The sequence below is a fragment of the Anas platyrhynchos genome, chromosome 8 (assembly GCF_047663525.1).
Source record: "Anas platyrhynchos isolate ZD024472 breed Pekin duck chromosome 8, IASCAAS_PekinDuck_T2T, whole genome shotgun sequence".
In the NCBI taxonomy this organism is placed as follows: Eukaryota; Metazoa; Chordata; class Aves; order Anseriformes; family Anatidae; genus Anas; species Anas platyrhynchos.
The window spans coordinates 22375430-22395486 of record NC_092594.1 but is presented as its reverse complement, the minus strand read 5'-3'; the positions used below and the strand labels follow the sequence as shown (position 1 = coordinate 22395486).

The window sequence follows — 20057 nt, the reverse complement described above, 5'->3', positions numbered from 1 at the left end:
GTAATACAAGAAAGACTAGTTACTTAATGCAGTATTTATTTTACATTTTATTAGTCCTGCCACTTGTTCACAGATGCTTTTATGAACTGTTTTACTGTTTTCTGGAAGTTATTTCCTTAGTTCCAATTAGCGAACTAATTCATGTGCAGGGCTCTTAAGACCCATCAGATGTGACATATGCGCTTCCTCTGCTGCCCTGTGTTAACCAGCACCTCCTGATTCAAAAGCAACAACAGGTTTGATTAGGTTTTCTGGTCTTATCCAAGCTTTGTGAATTGCTTCCCCAGCCATGCTTTTGAGATGAGCAGTGTTGTTTTTTGTTTGTTTGTTTTTTGAGCCAGTATACCAGTATGTTTCCCTTGGTGGAGTTTCTTTGGTATGAGAATGAACTGCAATAGAGACCTGGATCAGGTGCTGGAAGGAAAGAGAGGTATGGGAGTGGAGTTACCTTTACTGAAAGATCCTACCCTCTTACCTTCTTCAATCAAGCAAAATGCATCTGTTTCGGGAAGAGCCTTGCCTGAGTTAGTAGTGCTTGACATACTTCTGACTTGAAGAACAGTGTTTTAGAAATGGGCATATGGTTTAATGCCTGTAATAAAAGGTTGTTTGGAAGTCGATGGTGCTAGTTGGGGTAGAGTGAGAGAATGAGTAGATTAAAATTTGGCAGAAAGGTTGAAATTCTGAGAAAACAGTAGTAAATTTATAAGGAGAGAGAAAATGCCAGTCGTTGTGCTTTTCCCTTTTGTAGGGAAATTAAAAATCCTTCTAGTGTTTGTTTTTTGTTTTCGTAATAGCTATTCTGGAAAATAACTGTAACTGTTTTGAAAAAGTGTATGAATCAGATGAAGCTTTTGGGAATTTAAAACTCTTAATTTGCTAGCAAAATGTTTAAAAGTCACTGTCTAATGAATGTAAGATTTCTGTCTTTAATCTTGGTTGATTGCATATTTCATAATTTGAAGATGTGCCCATTCCACTGATTTAAGACATTAACTGATTTACTATTTTTCTTTACATTGATGAAGGACCAAAGTAAAAATTAAATAAGTGGTTAGGTCAGGACTGATAGGATATCTTGCAGTAGTTCTCCCAGAAAATGTGAACGTTTCCATGAAGTCCATTATGGGTATTTTTCCTAGAGAGGTGGTAAAAAGATGCAAGAATGAATAATGTGCAGAAAGGGAAAATTCTGAGATAGATGCATTTTGAAAAAGACTGTAGAACAGATTTTAGTGAACAAAGCTAAAATTAAGGTGAAGTTAAATTATTTTAGTCTTATGTATATATAAAACAAGCCAGTCTTCCTAGCACATCTGTGAAATTTGCCCTCCCCAGTTATCAGGACAAACCCAGCTCTTACTTTCCAACAAAATCCGTCTGGGTGCAGAACAATTCGAGTGTTTGGATGTGACATTGGAAATAGGCTTGGAAGTTAACGTTGGCACTTGACAACAGTAAAGATCAGTGAAATGTATACAGACTAAAGAAAGTATGTCCTGTTCTTTTTATGTTTAAATTGATGAAGAAAGTACCCCTTTGACACTAGGTAAGCTGTTAGTATTTTGCACATGTTTTATCTGTCATTAACAGATAAACAGATGTGTGAATCGTTCTTAGGGGCAGCATGACAATAACTTGTACTTGCATTCTTAGTGTCACTTCTTTTTTAAGAGGCAACCAGATTTTTTTGTGTATCCTCATACTAAATACAGTTTTTACAATGTTGTTGTTTTTTTTTTTTTTTAACGTATTTTTACAGTTTTTATCTCTTATTTGCATAAGCAATATAATGAAATATTGTCTATATAAAGTCTTTTAAAGCATAGGGAGTGCTGCATGATCCCCTGGTACAGGTGCCTATAAAGTTGCATGAGCGGTTATGAAAAGGCCTTATTTGGGTGTTCCTGAAAATAAAAATGACAAATTACTTACCAAAATCAGTTGTCTTTAAGAGTTTTTGATAACTTTAGTATCTAATTTGAAAGGTGTTATCTTTTTATAAGTGAACACAATGCCATTTAAATAAATAGTTATATCAATATTAAATTCAGACCCAAGAAAGGGAATAATACAGATGAGCTGAGCTAACAACCCAAATATCTGTGTGCATGTCCAAATTGGGAGGAAAATAAAACTTTCTGAGCAGTAGTTGTCACCCCTGTTCTTTTCCAGAAAACTTCGCAAGGCAATTGTAATCATATTTAATTGGAATTTGGAAAGAAAAGCAGGAAATGTTGAAAGGAAAACTGTTGGTAATAAAACTGATATATTTTGGTTTACTAGTTCTGCCTAGCTGCCTTTTGAGTAAACATCTCTTCTACATTATAAAAATGACACGTTCATGCTTATTGTCAGAACAACCATTTAGCTTGATGGTGTTTCTCCTATCAGCAGATGCTGCCACATAAAACACTTAAAATATTATGTGAAACAGTAATCTAGTAGACCAAAAGTGGGATAGAGAGTTTACAGCCACCTTCTCAGTACCTGAGAAATTAGATATTATCTTGATTTTGCCTACAAATTAAAGCTTAATGCAGGAGAGTCTTTTGCTGAAGATGACATTTGCTTTGCAAGAGGAGGAAGAAAATCATTTGGGTGAAAAATCCTGTGCTTTGTCCCATAGGATTGTATAAGCATTGCCTAAATGAAGCTCTCCAAAAACGTTTTTAGCACATCAGAATTATCTCCTGACTTTCAGGCATTCTGGAGTTTGCCACTTGTTTCTCCCATTAAAGTAAGGCTACATTTAGAAAGGACCAAAATACAAAAAAGAAAAATGACCAAGTACCTATTCTTTAACATAAATGAGAAGTTTGGAGATATTTTGTTTTTAAATCAGGTCAGAGATACTGATAGATTAAGAATTGTTACTGATGTGAACATTTTGTTGGGGTGAGCTGAAATTCTTAAAGTCTGGGGAGTGTGGGAGGCAGATTTTTCTTTTTATCCCCCTCCCCTGCCATGTGAACTTCTAATCTCAAAGCATAATTTCTGATTGCATCTGAAGAACTAAAAACTGATGCAACAATTGTGTTATCTTTTTTTCTTCTTCCTTCCCAGCTTATGAAGTTTTGTGTGTAAAATGTGTGAAGTCATGATGATTATAGAAACACAAGAATGACTTCTGTATTTAATTTTTGATCTGTTGCTGTGTGCAGGGCTGGGTTTTATAGTTTGTGTTCAGCTGTTCGGAAAGTTCTGTCTTCCATAAGTCAAGTTAACTTTTACGTAAGTGAAAGTGAACTTTTATTTAAATAGTATTTTTCTCTAACTCTTGATTTCTGAAAGGGTCAATTTCTCTTCCCATAAAGTTAAATACAGTCATACTTGGAAGTGTATTGTTTAAATCCATGATCTGAAAAATCTCCAGCTGTGCAGCTGTCTACGCAGCAGTGCAGGTCACTGGGAACATCACCTGCTGAGCACTGGCACTGCCCGCCCCACAGTGTCTAGGTCAAGTTCCTGCTGTCCTGGTGTTGGAGTGTCCTCCTGGAGAGCAGCGCTGCTGGGCTGAGGTCACTTCGCATCTGCGCCTCTAACTGTGACCTCCTGGGGCTGCTGCGCACTACTGGAGCCATTAACTTGCCAGTCAGTAAGGGAGCGTGTGAGTATAGGAAATGGAGCTGTCGCAGGAGCTGGGTGCTCCCAGAAGAGATAAAAGGCACCAGCCATTTTCAGTGCTAACTGCAATTTCCTCCTTTGACTTTATTTTCCCTAAGGAATTATTGTCATTGCTGCTTGTCTGTGAGTTTGTGACTACACTCTGCAGAAACTGTACAGTGCTTTGGGAAAAAAAAAAAAGTGAATAAATTATTAGAAGCTGAGAAAGTATCTGCCTTGAATGTTTGAAAAGAAAAATATATTTTTTACTATGTCCTTTATCTTATAATTTCTTTTTCTTCTAATTGTGAACAGGGTGGTGGAGACTGTCCAGAGATGAGCATTGGGGCAATTAAGATCGCTCTAGAAATTTCTCTTCCTGGTTCTTTCATCTATGTATTTACTGATGCACGATCCAAAGATTACAGACTTGCACATGAAGTACTTCAGCTCATTCAACAGAAACAATCACAGGTACAGAAGGGATTTACATTCTGAGCTGGTATATGGTCAGCATTCCAGTTATGTGGATGTCCTTATATTGTTCTGAAATGAGTGTTCGGTGAAGTCTAAGTGTTGATAGAAGAGTGTGACTTATAAAGTTATTCTTGTTTGTTTCTTTCTGCATTGTTGTTTTCATCAGCAATGAATACAGTATGTCTGTCCTTATATGCAAAGCGATATGAACCCTTGCTGAGCGATACAGTTCTTTTCTTGTCAGGCCTACATACTAGCTGTAAAATGTTTTCCTACAAAAGCTTTCACTATGTCCAATGTGACTTGGATTTGATTTTTTTTTTTTTTAATACAGGTAGTATTTGTGCTAACTGGAGACTGTGATGACAGGGATCATATTGGTTACAAAGTCTATGAAGAAATTGCCTCAACGAGCTCTGGTCAAGTTTTTCACTTGGACAAAAAGCAAGTTAATGAGGTAAATTTGCCCAAATTCTGCTATATAGTACAAGGCAGGGGTTTATTCTCTAAGTCTTTAAATGACCTGATTGTGGGCTAGTGTGATTGAGGAGAAAATCTAAATGTTCTCAAATTTGTATATAGATTTTGTTCTATCTTTCCATCTGCTATATCAGGATTTGATTCTATGAATTTTATTTATATTAGGGAAGTCTGAACTACCATATGTCTTTGTTGGAAAGCTTCCAGGAGGAGAGCCTTTAATATAAAGGGACAGTTCTGTGCTTTGTGAGTGTCAAATCAGTGGCTTTACTCCTCTCTGAATGCAAGTGCAATATCAGCTTTAAATGAACACTTTGTTAGCAAGCAAAGGATGACTAATAAGCCAGGATATAAGGTTATGGACAGGTAAGCTAGCAGGCTTCCATTGTTCACAAAGCAACTGTGATAATTTTTAATTGAGGTTGTTTTTTCAACAGTTTTGACGCTTTTGCTGTCAAATGGTAGTTTTGAGTCATGGTGAAATGCTTTGTTGTAATTGTTGACTCACAGCCCTGAATGAATATTTTCTTTGAAAATTCCAGTGATTCTTAGACAGAAATGAAATTTCAGTAGTGCATGAGAAAATAATTTGGAGAGAGATGAAATCACACATTAGTTATCTGGGGAGCTGCAGTTGTTTATACATGTTGTAAATGTTTTCTTTTGACTTCTTGGTATAGGCCATAACTGGATGAGGTTTTTAAATAAAACTTTAGTTTCAGTTTGTTCCTTTTCTTTTTCTTTCTAAAACTTTGACAGTGACAAATGTTGAACATGCATTGCAGCTCTCTTCTGCTGTTGGTTAGTGAGATTGATATTCTTACCGGGAATGTAATAAGGTACTGGCAATAATATGGAAGTGATCAAAAGGAAGAACTTCCCCGAAGGGTTTATCCTCCCAGAATTAGGTTAAAAGTTAGAGGAAAAGAAATTGACAGTTAGGACTATGCAGTTTCTGATCTGCGTTTTGCATTTTTTTTGTGTAAGAAGGGTAAAACTTCTGTCTGTGAGACTCCATAAAATCCATTTATACTGAAATAGTCATGATACTGCCAATGGGAAATACTCTTTGTCAGGTCTGCAGATTGAGGATAAAGTATTTTTGTTTTATTTTGCTTCTGGTTTTGGGAGGTAAGTGAGCAGAAGTGACTTGTATGTATTAGGCAGTAACATATTGTTAAGAAGAGCTGACATACACTGTTCTGTTGGCTGTCTGCTTCTGCTTTCTGAACTTAGCACTTTTCCATCTCCAAGAGTACCAGCTTCTGTTTGAACTGTTGGTCTGTCTGTGAATTTTGAGTAAGGTTTCAAGCTGGGAGTTTCAGTAGCCATTTCTACCTCTTTCCTGCTTCGTCTCAGAATTTTCTTTGGGCAAAGAATGGGGTTTCTTATCTCTGGGGTAGACAACCCACAGCCTATACAAGAGCCAGAGGGTGATACCGACAAGTGATTATATCATTAGGTGCTATTCTTGCAGGTTGTGGTTGTGTTTTTTTGGGGTGGGGGTGTGGTGGTGGAAGAATGCATTACATTATATAATTACACCTCCTTTCAGTGATCATAGGCTGCAAATGGTCCCCTTGGTAAAACTCTAAAACACTTTTGGAAGTCCTACATGGTAACTGCTGAACAAATTGCATTTTAAAAGAAAACAAAAAGCCACAACACCTTAGTGAGCTTACATACAGCTACTCCTGGGATAGGGGACTGTGAAAATGAGCTTACCAAAAGTCTACAGTCTCAAATAAAACCTTTGCTGCAGATGTTGGTTCTGGATCAGAAATACTACTTTTCGAGGAACATATGCCCTACTGTGCGGATGCAAATGAATAGGAGTTGTAGTAGTAATCTGCATTAGCTGTTAATGGTATATATTTCAGATTCATCAGACACAGAACTCTTTCTCCTTTTTATCTGAGTAGTCAATGATGTGTGAAGAATGCAGTTTATAAATGTTAAAGCACAGTCACTGTTTTGGGCCTAGAGACGACTAATGCTGAATTGTAGACCAGGAAAGAACCAAGACTGTGAATACCCTGCCAAACCGATGTCTTGTTTTCTTCAACATTTTTGAGTATTCTACCTCCCCCCCCAAATAAACAAAGCTATTTTTAGTGTATAAAGTTTCAAACCATTGCTCTCATCCTTGCCCTTTGTGCTTTAAGTTCAGAATGAACAGAATTAAGCAATATTATAACTAGCTACGAGGAAACACAACAAAACAGTACTTGACACTTTTCCAATGCTTGTGTTGTCAAGAGGACTAAGAAAGCTTTTTGCCTTTTTTCCACCTCTGCAAAAAATATTTTTATGATAATGCTACAGTTAACTTGGTCACAATTATTGTCAGTTGGCCAAGTTGCGTTGGCTTCAGGCCAGAAAAGTGTGAAATAAGAGAGCTAAGTGGAGCTATTCATGTATTTGCTGAATGAAGATCTTCAAAACATGATCTTCTTCTCCTACTGGTAGAAGAAATTGGAAAGGTTTATGTGCGTGGATAAATAAGAATATTCTCAATGTCCAAAATACAAGTTGTGGTTTTATTACCTAAACCTCCTTCTAGATTTCTTGTAGGTTTGGGTTAGGTCTACCATCGTCTGCAGAGGTAACTCTATCCAAGAAAGAAAACATTACAGGTTTCAAATAGTATGAGTCCACCTAAGTTTTTATCATATTTGGTAAAACCTGATGGGTTATATGGTTCCAGGTCTGTCAGAGCGTAAAAGTATTTCATGATTCTTAAAAGGGAAAGATTTACTGTTCAAATTTTGGTTTTGAAGTTCTACTTTTATTAACAATTTGTGAATGTGATTGCACTTACCTACAGATTCATTAAGTAGTCTTCAGTTTGAAGTTTTCCAGCTGGTCCCTAGTCTTCAGAGATTTATCTCAGTGAGTCAATTTGAAAGTGAAGTTTCTTCTAGATGAAAGAACCATAGCTTTCTTGTTTTTGCCTCTGTCTTAGGAAGGTGGTTGTGCTTGTCTTATCAAAGCATTTAAGTTCTGATCTTGAAAGGTGTTTCAGTAGTCTAAGGTTTCCTTGGCTGCAGTAAAGTTCCATGGCTGCAAATTAAGGTCAGAGCCTACAAAATCAGTAATTGCTCCAAATTAAATGCATTGAATATCCTCATTAAACAAGGGTTAGACTCTCCCTCTACAACAGATTGCATATTTTATACCCACATCCAATTTTATTAGTATCTTCCCAGAAAATACTAAATTTGACATGAGCTGAAGTTATGTTTCACCCCACTTACAGAACTCTGTTATGAGGGGAATAAGTAAGTAAACTTCTAGAAATGACTGATGCCAAAGGATTGTACTGATGCCACAACTGGCAGTAAGATGAACAGTGACAATTAGCAGAATGTGAATTTGGTACAGCTTAAAAATTGTGGAGAATAATTAGTCATCAGTGGTTTAGATCATGCCTCCAGGTTGTTTTGATTTGTTTGTGGTAAACATGAGTCATTACTGGGTCTGATGAATGTGTGCAGTCGGTATGGCTAAAGCCAGGAGTTCACAAGAATGCGAGCTAGCAGAGTTCTTTATTTCTTTTAGGGTTGAAACACTTGCTTGATTTTTCTCTTACCTTACTGTTACCTGAGTTCTAAATATTCTGCTCCTACCTGCTATAAGAAGGGATAATTTTCCTGGACTGCTTAAAAATACAGCTTTCCTAATGATTTTTAAAATAAGTAGAAGTGAATGTTTCATATGCAGGCTTTAGAACATTGATGGGAGGAGAACTGAAAGTGACTGTGAAGGTGGCTAGAGACATTGTGTTGACTTTGGTGTAGAAGAGGGTGTTACTGAGTGACTGGAGAGGGAAATGGGACTATATTTAAAAATAAAAATAAAAAGGTTGGAATTCGAGTGGGTGAACATAAGCGATGATGTGAGTGAGAGGAACTAAGAAGGGAGCTGAGGACAGAGATTGGACAAGCAGTAACAGAACATGTTAAAAGAAGTGGTACAAAAGGATTCATGTTTGCAGGCAGAAGGCGAATGTCTGTAGGTTCACACGGATCTGGCATGGAGCCCAGTATTCTTCACAGCGATGAATTCTTTGCTCCAAACAGAAGTCTCAAACCTGCTGGAAAGCATCCTACTTCTCTTGGCTGCTAGTCCTCACTGAGGACAGCTACTCTGAGTTACACCTACATGGTCCGGGTCAGTATTAAAGGTCTGCAGCGCGGATGAACACCAGGTGTATGTTTAGATGTCGCTGCATGAGGAAATCATTTTAAGTTTTGTTTCATTTTGCTAAAAATATAAAAGGCCCTTTCAGCATTTTACAAGAATAACACGAAGGCCATGAAGTCAAAGCACAAAACTGCAGCATATTGTTAATGTCACTTGCTTAGCCCTGTTTCTTATTGCCTTCTTGCTCCCTCCTTTCCTCCCTAGCAGTCAGCGTGCATTATCACAGAAAAAGTGATTGGTTTCATGGCTGAGGCAGCTGAATGCTGCCTGGGCGAGTATGCTTCTACTTTGGAGATATGGATTGTACAGTAAATGCCAAGCAAGAGAAGTAGTTACAGCTGTTCTTTCTCTGGTTTATGTGGAACTTGGATTCTCTGGAAGAAATAGACTCTGATCATGTATGTAAGGGCTGTCACAAAGCAACTGCAAAGAGGATGTTTTAAAGATAGTTGAAAGCAGGCAGACTTAATTCCCGTGTTTCCTAATTTTGAAGTGCTTGAGATCCAGTACTAACACATTTCTTTCAGTAATGTTTTTTGGTCTATATACTGTATACTTTTATGTACAAACTAGGACATATTTTCATAGTGTAGTTTTCACATGCAGTATCTTGGTCATATTTTTCTAGAATAGAATTACTAGAATATTTTCTCTTTGGATGAAAGTAAGAGCCTACATATAGTTAAGCAATGAAACAGTTAACTTCAAATCCTGTTGCTTTGACTGTTTGAGAAATATTCTTGAGACTAAGAATAAACAAATGGGAATAGAGACCATTCTCCATATATTTTCCAGGTTTCAGTATGCATTCCAAGAAATGACCTGACAGCAGGGCAGGTTGCAAGAGCAAATTCTCTGGAGAAGTGTTATAAATTTCTGTGTTTGCCCTTCCCCCTCTAATAATATTAATCGAGTCAGATTTTGGCAGAACAACAAAAGTTGCAGTTGTTTTGGGGGCTTTCTGTAAGTGTCCCAAAGGAAAAAAAGCTACTTCAAAACCAGTGTTACAGCAGTATTGCAAACCTTGTTGGAATGACAGGGTTGGGAAATGCATCTCTCAGAACTGCCTGTTGAACTTTGTGGGGAAAAAAGTTAACTTCACAAACAAGTTATTGCCAGACTGAAGACAGCTGGGTCATTCTCTTGGCTTCCATTTTCACTTATGAACTTGAAAAATTCTCAAAAACATTTGCTTAAAAACTGAGGTTAGGTTCTGCTCTGAATTTAAGCTACTCACAGTAGCTTCCAGTTCTGATGTATATTTGTGTTAAAAACAAAGGTGGTTTTGCGCTCTTTTTTTTTTTTCTTTCTTTTTTTCTGTAATGTCAGTTGCACAACAAAAACGCATCATCCCAGGGAAAAGTTACTTTAAGGGCAAATTCTACCGTAAGAGAATTGAAATAGCTTCATGGCCATCAGCCAGCCTGCATACAATTCATAAAGTGGAATTTTAGCTAATGTTTACTGTAGTATCAGAGTACTTCCTAAGCGTTGCTGTATCTTTTCCCATAACAGTTCTGAGAGATACAAAGGTATTGCTCTTCTTCTGGTAAAAGAGTACCAAAGGAATTAACGTGGTGTGGCTAATGTAACAGCTTGGCAGTTACACAAAGTAACTACACAAACTAAAATTAAAGGAATGAAGACAGAACCCGTGGCAACTTAGTGAATATAAAATATAGAGAAGGAACTAGAGGGTCTAAAGATTATACTTTATCTATATTTGTATAAGGTAATACGCTTCCATGTGCCTAATGTCAGACTACATTAGCATAATATGTGGTTGAGAGCCCATGCCTGATGTTTACTGTTTGTTGGATTTTCCTGAAACTCTCAAGCCAACACTACTTTACCGTGTATTCACAATAGGTTGAAATGTGCATGGCTGCTCTTCAGAAACACTGCTCGCTTTGGTGACGCTACTGATTTTTGTTTCATAGACTTGGAAAGTGGAAGATACAAACTTTTTTGTTTTGCTTTTTTTATGATTTCATTTTATTTATTTTAAATGCTACAAATGTCAGAAGCTATAAAAGTAGGAGGTACTACTTTTAAAATCCTGGCAGTGATTTGTGTATTCATGTCCTCATCTGACTGCCTAGCTGTTAGAGTGAAAGAAGAAAGACCAAACTCCCATTAATGGTAACCTGGGTAGAGTTCAATCCCTAAACCATTACCACCTTTGGAAAATCCATGCTGAGTGGTCCCTGGCACCTTCTACTTTGTGTGCCCAGAAAGGTGATGAAGGGATTACATTAGTGTCGTAATAGTAGTAGGCAAGCAGAACCAGAAGGTAAACATTATTGTTCCATCAGATACTCAAATGGAAATCTAGTATCCTGGAAATTCATGTAACATATCTAAGATGAAACCAGTCTTCTTAATTTTGTATCCATTCCAGCTGGGTAAATTATCAAACTATAGCAGAATAGTCCTCAGGGTATCTGGAAAACTCTTACATAGTGGAAGAGGGTATGGTGCATCAGAAGGGAATGGCATGACAGTTCGCGCAGGCAGGGCAGAGCGTTCCCCCCCTGGCCCATACGAACACTTCCTTTAGCGGCGGTCTACAGCTAGCTCAGCTGCAGTGGTCTCCACCAGGCACAGTGCGCTCTCCAGGAAGTCTGTTCACACCCAGACCGACTGCCCGCTCAAAACTGTGGCAGTTCAGGTCTCTGGGTGCAGGGAGTGCCTGAGCCTGTTGCTACCACCTGTGGGGGTCAAAGAGACTGTGTGCGTGAGGTGTGAGCAGGTGGACGACCTGGTCTGCCTCATGACAGAACTCAAGAAGGAGGTCAATATTTGTTTTGATTAGATTTTTGTTTTGAAATAAACGGTTGCATGCTGCTGATAAATTTCCCACTGGAGAGCCTTCCCACTTGCCCCCCATAATTTTACAAGCTGTAACATAGTATTATAGTGGCTTGAAGCGAGCTGTGCTGTATAAAAGTGAGATCTTTTCTAAAGGGAATTAATAGGATGTAGTAGTCTAAGAGAAATAATGGGAGGGGAAAAAAAACACAGGCTCTTTGTTTTAAATCTGGATGGATATGTCTTTCAGTAAATTCTTTTGTTGAAGCTCTTTGCTATGGAGTTTTGGTGACTGCACTTTAAGACGTCCCCCTCTTTGGGTTGTTTTAAATCCAGATCCTTCAAAAATCTGTTTTTCAGCATGACTGCAGCAATAGCTAAGTCAAAGGCCAGCAAAGTGCTTTGGGATCACTGGGATCATATGTGTTCTCCATTAGTAATTTTGTCTTTTGTAATCACAACAAACTTACATGTAAATCACTTATTCGGTGCAGAAATGGTTTAGACCAGTCTTGGCCAGGTATCTTGTGTTGGTTTATAATGCGGAGAGATGGTTTGTCAAGCTTTAGTAGTGTTTCCTGATTGACCTAGGTAGAATTGTGTGTTCTTTCCATCTGCTTTTTAATACCGGTGGCTACGTCTGTAAAAGGAAAAAAAAAAGTTTCAATTAATACAACTAAAAATTAATTATGATTAATTAGTAATACAAAAAAGTTGGTTGTTTGTGTTTTTTGGGAGATGGGGGTGGGGGCAAGGAGAGGAAGGGAAGGGAAAATTGCTGACAAAAGGCATTTCAGGGTTCGTCCCAGCGAGTAAAATTGTTGCAAAGCAGCCTGTTGGGAAAGCCTTGTAGTTATTGCTATGCTGCACTAGGAAGGAATCAAATTCTAGTTTATTTTTATTGTGAAATAATGATTTTATTAGAAAACTGAACAAGTTGCAGAGAATCATCTCTTGCAAGACTAGTGAATGGGAGTGAGCTAAACTGCTGATGTCTTGGACCTTCCGATTCTTTACAAATGTGAGAACTAAGCGCAGGACCTGGTCCAGGAGCACTCAATGGGTGGGTTGCCATCTTCACCCTATCACTTGCTGCAGTTCCTGCTCAGGGTGAGACCTATCAAGTTGGTGGTCAGGATTGGGGATTAGGCAGCAATCATGATGAGGAGCCTAAAAAAATGCATTCTGGGGAACTAAAATTATTACCTAACTTTGTTTAAATTAATATCTTGTGAATCAGACTTTTTTTTTTCTCTATCATATAAATGTTGTGGTCTTGTTTGAGAAACTTTTCAAGAATATAACATTAATCCTTCTGAGTTCTGAGAGAATTTTGTGTATAAATAACTGTGTGCCTTACTTATTGGTAAAACTTCTACAAGGATGCAGAAGTTTACCTTGTGACCTGATTTATTTTGCTTAATATGAAACACATTTAAGCTAGTTTGGAAAATTCCTTTCTTCTGAAAATTCATGTAGGTTAATTAAATTTTACAGTTTGTTTAAAAACTTTCCTGTGAAGGTAAGATCCTGGAATTAACTAGAATCCTTTCCATATACCTACCACAAACAAGTGACACAGTCATCTCAGTGTAACGTAAGTAGAGCAGATTGAAATCACTTTGGGAAGCATTTTTGGAGCCAAATGTATAATTTTTAAAAGTATAATGTAAGATTAGCTGGATCTTTTTGAAGCCTTGTTGTTTCTGTTTCGGCATTCAACAGCTCATCTAAAATAAACAGTTGCTGAATAGCTGATATCACTAGCTGTTACAGAAATGATCTTTCTCCCTTGGGTACTGTTACTTCAGAGGCTTTGAGTAGCATAGTTGATTTTACTCTGATTTTTGTATGTTCTTTTTAAAGTACACTTAAGTTCCTTGCTAACGCAGACCCTTGTGTGAAGTATACACAGTGCTGTTGTTACATGGCCAATGCTGTTTCGCTTCATGTTGCACTGGGAGCATTCAGCATGTCTCAGGTGAGGCATCCTTGGTAGTATGGGGATAATAATTTATGAAAACATGCCTCCACCACTTCACATGTTTTTTGGATGATGACCTTTATTTAAAATTCTTCTACATATGCACAAAGATGCAAAGGTTCCTGGGCATTTGTAGTATAAACTGTATGAACAAAAATACACTACTGAGAGCCCTCCATTGCTGGTAGATGACGCATCCAGGTTAGCTTATTGTTCAGTTCAAAATCTTGTGCAGTCACCGTGGTGCTGCAGGGCTGTTTCTCCCTTTCTTTTCCTCAGCACCATGCAGCATTCTCCCTTCCAAAGGAGGCCTTCACAAAAGTGCCGCCATCTTGGCTGGCGGGCCTGCTGTGGAACCAGCTTTCCTCACAGAGAGGTTAGGTGATGATGTACATCTGTTTTGAATTTTTATTTGATAATTGTTGATTAAAAACAGTATAGTTAAAGATTAAAATTCTGTAAAGCACAAATTCAGTTTTAGTCACAGAACTTTATTTTCCACAGCATTGTTCTCCATTCTGTCCTGCATTCCATGTCTAACAGTACTTTGTATTAGGTGCTTTAGATTTAAAAACAAACAAACAAAAAGCAATGAAGTCCATGGATGGTGATTAGTCAACACGCCTGAATAAGGGAACTTTCCTTCTTGCTTCAAGTAATTAGTAGGGTATGACCAGAATTTGTATTTGCATTTGTATTGCTAATGTCTATTTGAAAATATAATGCTACAGTGTAAGTGTGGATGCTCTATAGAGATCTTTCTTTACTCCTTTCAACACCATGTTGATCTTGCCTTCACTAATATCTTCTGTGAAAATTGTGTGGTATTTAGGGAATGAGTGCACCTTCAGTAAGTTTGCAATAATGTTTGTTATTTTTCCAGGTGATCTGTTTTGTCATATTATGTGTGTGTGTTCTTGATGTGAACAGTTGAAGTAGAAACAGAAGCGTGCCTTCGCTTGGCGTTGGTGCTTTTTCCTATGTATTCCAAGTGCAGAGGTGATATAATGTCAGTTCTTTTTGGATTCATGTGCTATTGCGTCTTGCTGATAATGAGTGCAAATCCTGTTTACACTGTCTGTAGAATATCTTCATTGCAATTAATATATTGTCACTGTATTAGGCAAGTCCTTTATCAGTCTTTTTGCTCAGTGTGATGTGGTAGCTGTGTGATGTCCAATGATTTAAAAAACAAAACAACCTAGATGAAAGTTGGGGGTATTACAACAAATTAACATGGAATCTCTACAAGACAGTAGGGACAGTACTTCAACATAAAACAATAACAAATATTATTGACAGTACAAATATTAATAATTATATTGACAAATTATTATTAATAATATTGACAAATATTATTGACAGTTCTGGACGAGAAGCTGGACCTGAGCTGGCAGTGAGCCCTTGCAGCTCAGAAGGCCAACTATGTCCTGGGCTGCATTAAAAAGAGGTGGCCGGCAGGGAGAGGGAGGTGATTGTCCCCCTCTACTCTGTGCTTGTGAGACCCCACCTGGAATACTGCATGCAGGCCTGCCTGGAGCCCCAGCACAAGAAGGATGTGGAGCTCTTGGAAAAGGTCCAGAGGAGGGCCACTAAGATGATCAAAGACTGGAGCACCTCTCCTCTGAAGAAAGGTTGAAGGAACTGGGCTTGTTTAGCTTGGAGAAGAGAAGTCTCTGGGGAGACCTCATTGCAGCCTTCCACAACTTGAAGGGAGTGCATGAACAGGAGGGTGAATGCCTGTTTACATGTGTTGATAGTGATAGGACAAGGGGGAATGGTTTTAAACTAAGACAGGGGAGATTTAGGTTAGATATTAGGAGAAAATTTTTCTCTCAGAGGGTGGTGAGGCAGTGGAACAGGTTGCCTAGAGATGTTGTGGGTGCCCCCTCCCTGGAGGCATTCAAGGCCAGGTTGGATGCGGCTCTGGGCAGCCTGCTCTAGTGGTTGGCAACCCTGCACAGAGCAGGGGGGTTGAAACTAGCTGTTCTGTAAGGTCCTTTTCAACCCAGGCTATTCTATGATTCTGTGATACTTCAACAGAAGATACTTCAACAGAATAATGACGGTTACTTTCTTTCATAGGTGTTGAAATGGGTCGAAGAAGCAGTTCAAGCCTCCAAAGTGCATCTCTTGTCTACAGACCATTTGACCATGGCTGTAAATACTTGGCAGATCCCTTTTGATCCAAGTCTAAAAGAGGTTACAGTGTCCTTGAGTGGTCCTTCACCAGCAATTGAGATTCGTGATTCATTAGGTGAAGTAGTTCATGATTTTTTTTATGATACCATTAAAGTGAATGAAAAAGACAAATAATCCCTACTGCCTTCAAACAGGGAAGACCATATTTATGTGATCCATGAATGTGTTTCCAATTTTGAAAGGCAGTACCAAGATTTCAGGAGATATATATATATATATATTTTTATTATTATATTTTTTTTAAAATACAGAATCACTTGGAACCTGGAAATCCTACCTATTCTGACTACTTCTCACCTCCTTCTGCTTTCTTGGTATTTGTCCTTGCATTCCAAATTTCTGGCTACTTTTACTTTTGCTTTTCATATCCTATATACGTATACTTATTGAACCATTGTTAATGGATTGCATATGATGGTTGTTTTTATGCGGTGAGTGCTAAACCAAGCTCCACATTCATTGAACTGAGAGAGCATTCAGAATCACATCCTCTCTCATGCTGCATCTGTAGCTGAACAGTGTGTGGTGGGGAAGGAGAATCACTTATTTGGATGCTAATTTGTAGTTGAAAGTATTTTCAACAAATCTACTGTTTGTTGTTATTGTTTGTTGTTATGTTGATGCCTTAGGAACGTGGAGCCAGCCCTCCAGAAATAAATTCAAATCATACTTTGTATTCCTTGAATGATTTTTGGCTGAGGATATAGCATAAGTTATAGTATCTTGAAAATATTCTATGCACGGGATTATTTCCCAGCAATACAATCTGTGTGTCCTCCACTAAGGCATTCTTCTTTCTTTACAAGAAAGAGATTTACTCAGTGTCCCTTCAAATCACAATAACACAAAATCCTGGGTGCAACTCTGAGGCTCAGCTGAAGCTTTCACCCCATCTGTCTGCTTTCCTTTCTTGTAGGTTAGCTCCATGCATCTAAATCTATGTAGTTTAACTGAATTTAGTGGAGGCTTGTCTTAAAGCTCTTAAAAATTGATACTGGAACATCCCATCCATAACTTAAGCTTCAGTGCTCTGAAACATCCAGACCTGTTTTGATTGATGATGGTACTCCTCAGTCAACCTTGGGGGAGAAAAATTCCTCTACAGGGAACCTGTTCCTACATAGAACCATCCATATATTTGCATGGAAAGGTGTACACATTAAGTGTGGTATGGTCCATTATGAAAACTTAACTTCTGTCAAGGTCTGTGATGTCTAACAGGCTAAATCTTCTGTGAGGACCTTATAAGTGTTCCTGCTGTTGTTAGTCACAGGCTAATTCTTGTCTACCAAGAGTACCTTGCTTATCAATATTTTTACTTGTGGATTTTATCCATTGTGGGGTTTATCCAGCTTGGAACAGGTCTGCAGGATGGACAAGTGAGAGGGCTGGCAGCTGCCATGTGGGTTAGGGTAAGTGTCTTCTAGGATCCCCTGTGAGGGAGATTGCTTCTGTGCTGCCTTCTTTCACTGAGAGCTGAGTACTGTCTGTGAAGAGAACTTGCTTTACTTACAGCTGTAAGGAAACCCAGCAACTGTAATGCTGAAGGCTGTATTAAGGCTCCCACATGAATGAAAAGAATGAAAATAAAGGAGCATTTTCAGTGTTCTATTCCCTGCAAGAACTTACAGGGGGTTTTGAGTGTTGCAAATGTCATTGACTCAACTGAATAGTAAATCAAATATCAACTGTACATCAGACACGAAGAAAAATATTACATTTACTCTTTTTTTAGGCAGTACTGTATTTACTCTCTGTTTGATTCTTTTTGTTTGTTTTTTTTTTAGGTAAGCAGATCAGTAAAGGATCAGGACTGAATGAACTGCTAAATATCCACAACTCTGCAAAGGTAGTAAATGTCAAAGACCCAGAGCCTGGAACATGGACAATTAAGGTATAGTTACTGTAAAAATTGTGTATGACTTATCCCAGAGTTTACAAGAGGGTTGCGTAATGATTTACTATATATTCTTATCATAAATAGCCACAGATGAGATTGTGTTACACTAAATGTCCTTTTTGAACTATATGTGATATATTTTGAAGGCAGTAGCATGAAATTCTTAATGAGATGTTAACGTATTAAAAGTTACTGGTTTAGGTCAAATTCTTTGGATGGAAAAAAGATGAAGTGAATACTGAATTTTTTGATGTCTAGTGAGCAGAGACTGTAGAGATCAGGGGCATTGAGAGGCTTTGCTGTGCACAAAGTCTGGAGGGCTGTAAAGGGGAGATGATATGTACTTCGTAGGCCAAAGATTTTTGCTAGTGGGTTCACAAAGTCAGCAAATCTACATTTAATTCAAACTCATTCTCAGTAAATTATTTGAGTCCTACATAATTGTAAATCAGTTTGTTCATGTGTGTGGTATCTTAGCACATTCAGTTACAGAATGAATCCCAAAAGATGTGGAAACATTAAGAAGGTAAGATCAACATGACTAGCAGTAATACTCGAGTGTTGAGTTATATAGAGAACTCATTGGATGTTTGTATGCTGCCAGGACTGGAAATGCTGAAAAAAATGGTACGGAGACACCCTGGTGATCTGCAAAAAAAAAAATGGTTTGGGTCCTGCTGCACTTTGTAACATCAGGTATACTGAGTACTGAGCAAACTTCTGCAGTTGGAGCCTTAGGTCTCACAGCTCAGCTCTATAGCTTGTTGTAGTCTTTTAGGAGAAACATGCAATTTAATAAATATTCCATGCCCTACAGAGAAGCAGAGTGCAGAGAGCTCTGGGGTCTCTTCCTAGCCCTGATTGGCCATTGAGGCTCGGAGGCCTCTTTGGGAGCTGAGCCAAGTCACACAATCTCAGAATTGTCAAGGTTGGAAGAGACCTCCAACTTGTGTGTGCCTGCATGGTGCCACCCAAATTTCTGGGTTCTAGAAGCTGCTGAGAGAAGAGCATGCCACATTTAAATGCTTACTGTGTAACATCGAGACAAGCTGGTCACACTGCTGAATTACCTACCATCAGATAGCCCTCAACAGAACAGTCTGAATCATTTAATAGAAGAGGGAGCATCAATTTATTTTTGCTAAGTCCCTCTCACAAAGTCCTGTCTGCTGACTCAAAAGATTCTTTAAAGTAGGTTGGGAAGGTGTTTCCAGTTGAAAAGGTAAAGGGGTGACGCAGGTGAGTCTGGGGGGGAGAGGCAGAAGTGGGAAGTCACCAGCTGCTGTTGAAGTCTGTTGTTAAGCAGTAGGATGCGACTCTTCTAGCTGAACCATGCCACAAAATCTACCTTCCTGGTTAGGGTTAAATGATCATCTTTGTGATTGAGAAAGGAAGAGAAAAAGCAGTGAGGAATCAGCAGAAAAAAACTTGTGATCAAGTCAGCTTTGTAGCCAAATGCAGCTTGTTCAAAGGAGTGAAATGACAAATGAGTCCAGAAAATTTCTGCTTAATGAGTGCATTCCTTAAAGCCTAATTCAGCTGCATATCTCCATCATTGTAAATATAAATACATAACTATGCAATTAAAAATTATTTAGCCTTTGTAGCTTGATTTTTTTTTCAGTTGTGTGAAACAAATATAAAAATGAGTGCTTTTTGTTAGTTAAAAAACAACAACAACAAACAAACAAAAAAAAAAAACCTGTGCACTTTTCAAACATGTTTATGGATGCATTTGGGGCAGTTTTTATTTTCTGTTGTTTACCAGACAAGAAGGCATTTTTTCCTGACTCATTTGACAAATATGTGTTTGTTTTTTGTATTGTGCTGGAACTGTTCATATATCTGTTTATTCTTATTTCAGTCATCCAGCCTGGGAGGAGAAACACTTATGTACAATTCCAGCGATCCTTGATAAACTACATATTACTGAAAATAGAAAATTACTAATTGGAAAGCAGTGCTTTGGGATGAAGTTTATTCTTAGGTGTTTGCATAGCACTGCCAGCTTCTAGTTACGAAAGTGCTAGATGCATTTATTGTTAATAAATGATAATATTTGATACGGTTATTGTTGTCTTAAAACTTCACAAGTATCCAAAAGTCTGAATAATTCCTAAAGAGAAATAATTTCCCAATGGATTATTTTTCCTTGGGTTGTTTACACTGGCTTTTTTCATTTGCCTTAAGATTTTAAGGGTGCAAGGAAAAGCCTTCTGAAATATTGAATTGCAATGTATACTTCTAATACAGATGCATAAGGCTATAAAAAATAATTTTGTCACTGTATCTAACAAAATTTTAACAGCTAATTATTGCTTGTTAACATGAGTTTCACACACTTCACTTAAATATTTCTTTGTATTGTTAACAGCTGGTTTGTATAGAAGA

The 20057-nt window shown here is 38.0% G+C and overlaps 1 protein-coding gene across 5 annotated transcripts in view; it reads left to right on the top strand.

The window, feature by feature from the left end:
* HMCN1 (hemicentin 1) overlaps positions 1–20057 on the top strand; it is a 194479-nt gene that overhangs the window by 29346 nt on the left and 145076 nt on the right. For all 5 annotated transcript variants that reach the window (XR_011810836.1, XM_027462404.3, XM_027462405.2 and 2 more), the window contains exons 3-6: positions 3922–4080; positions 4418–4540; positions 15650–15821; positions 17554–17660. Coding sequence is in view for 4 of the 5 variants with exons in the window: in XM_027462404.3 (XP_027318205.1) it covers positions 3922–4080; positions 4418–4540; positions 15650–15821; positions 17554–17660 (561 nt within the window). In the remaining variant the exon portion in view is untranslated. The remainder of the gene's footprint in view (positions 1–3921; positions 4081–4417; positions 4541–15649; positions 15822–17553; positions 17661–20057) is intronic.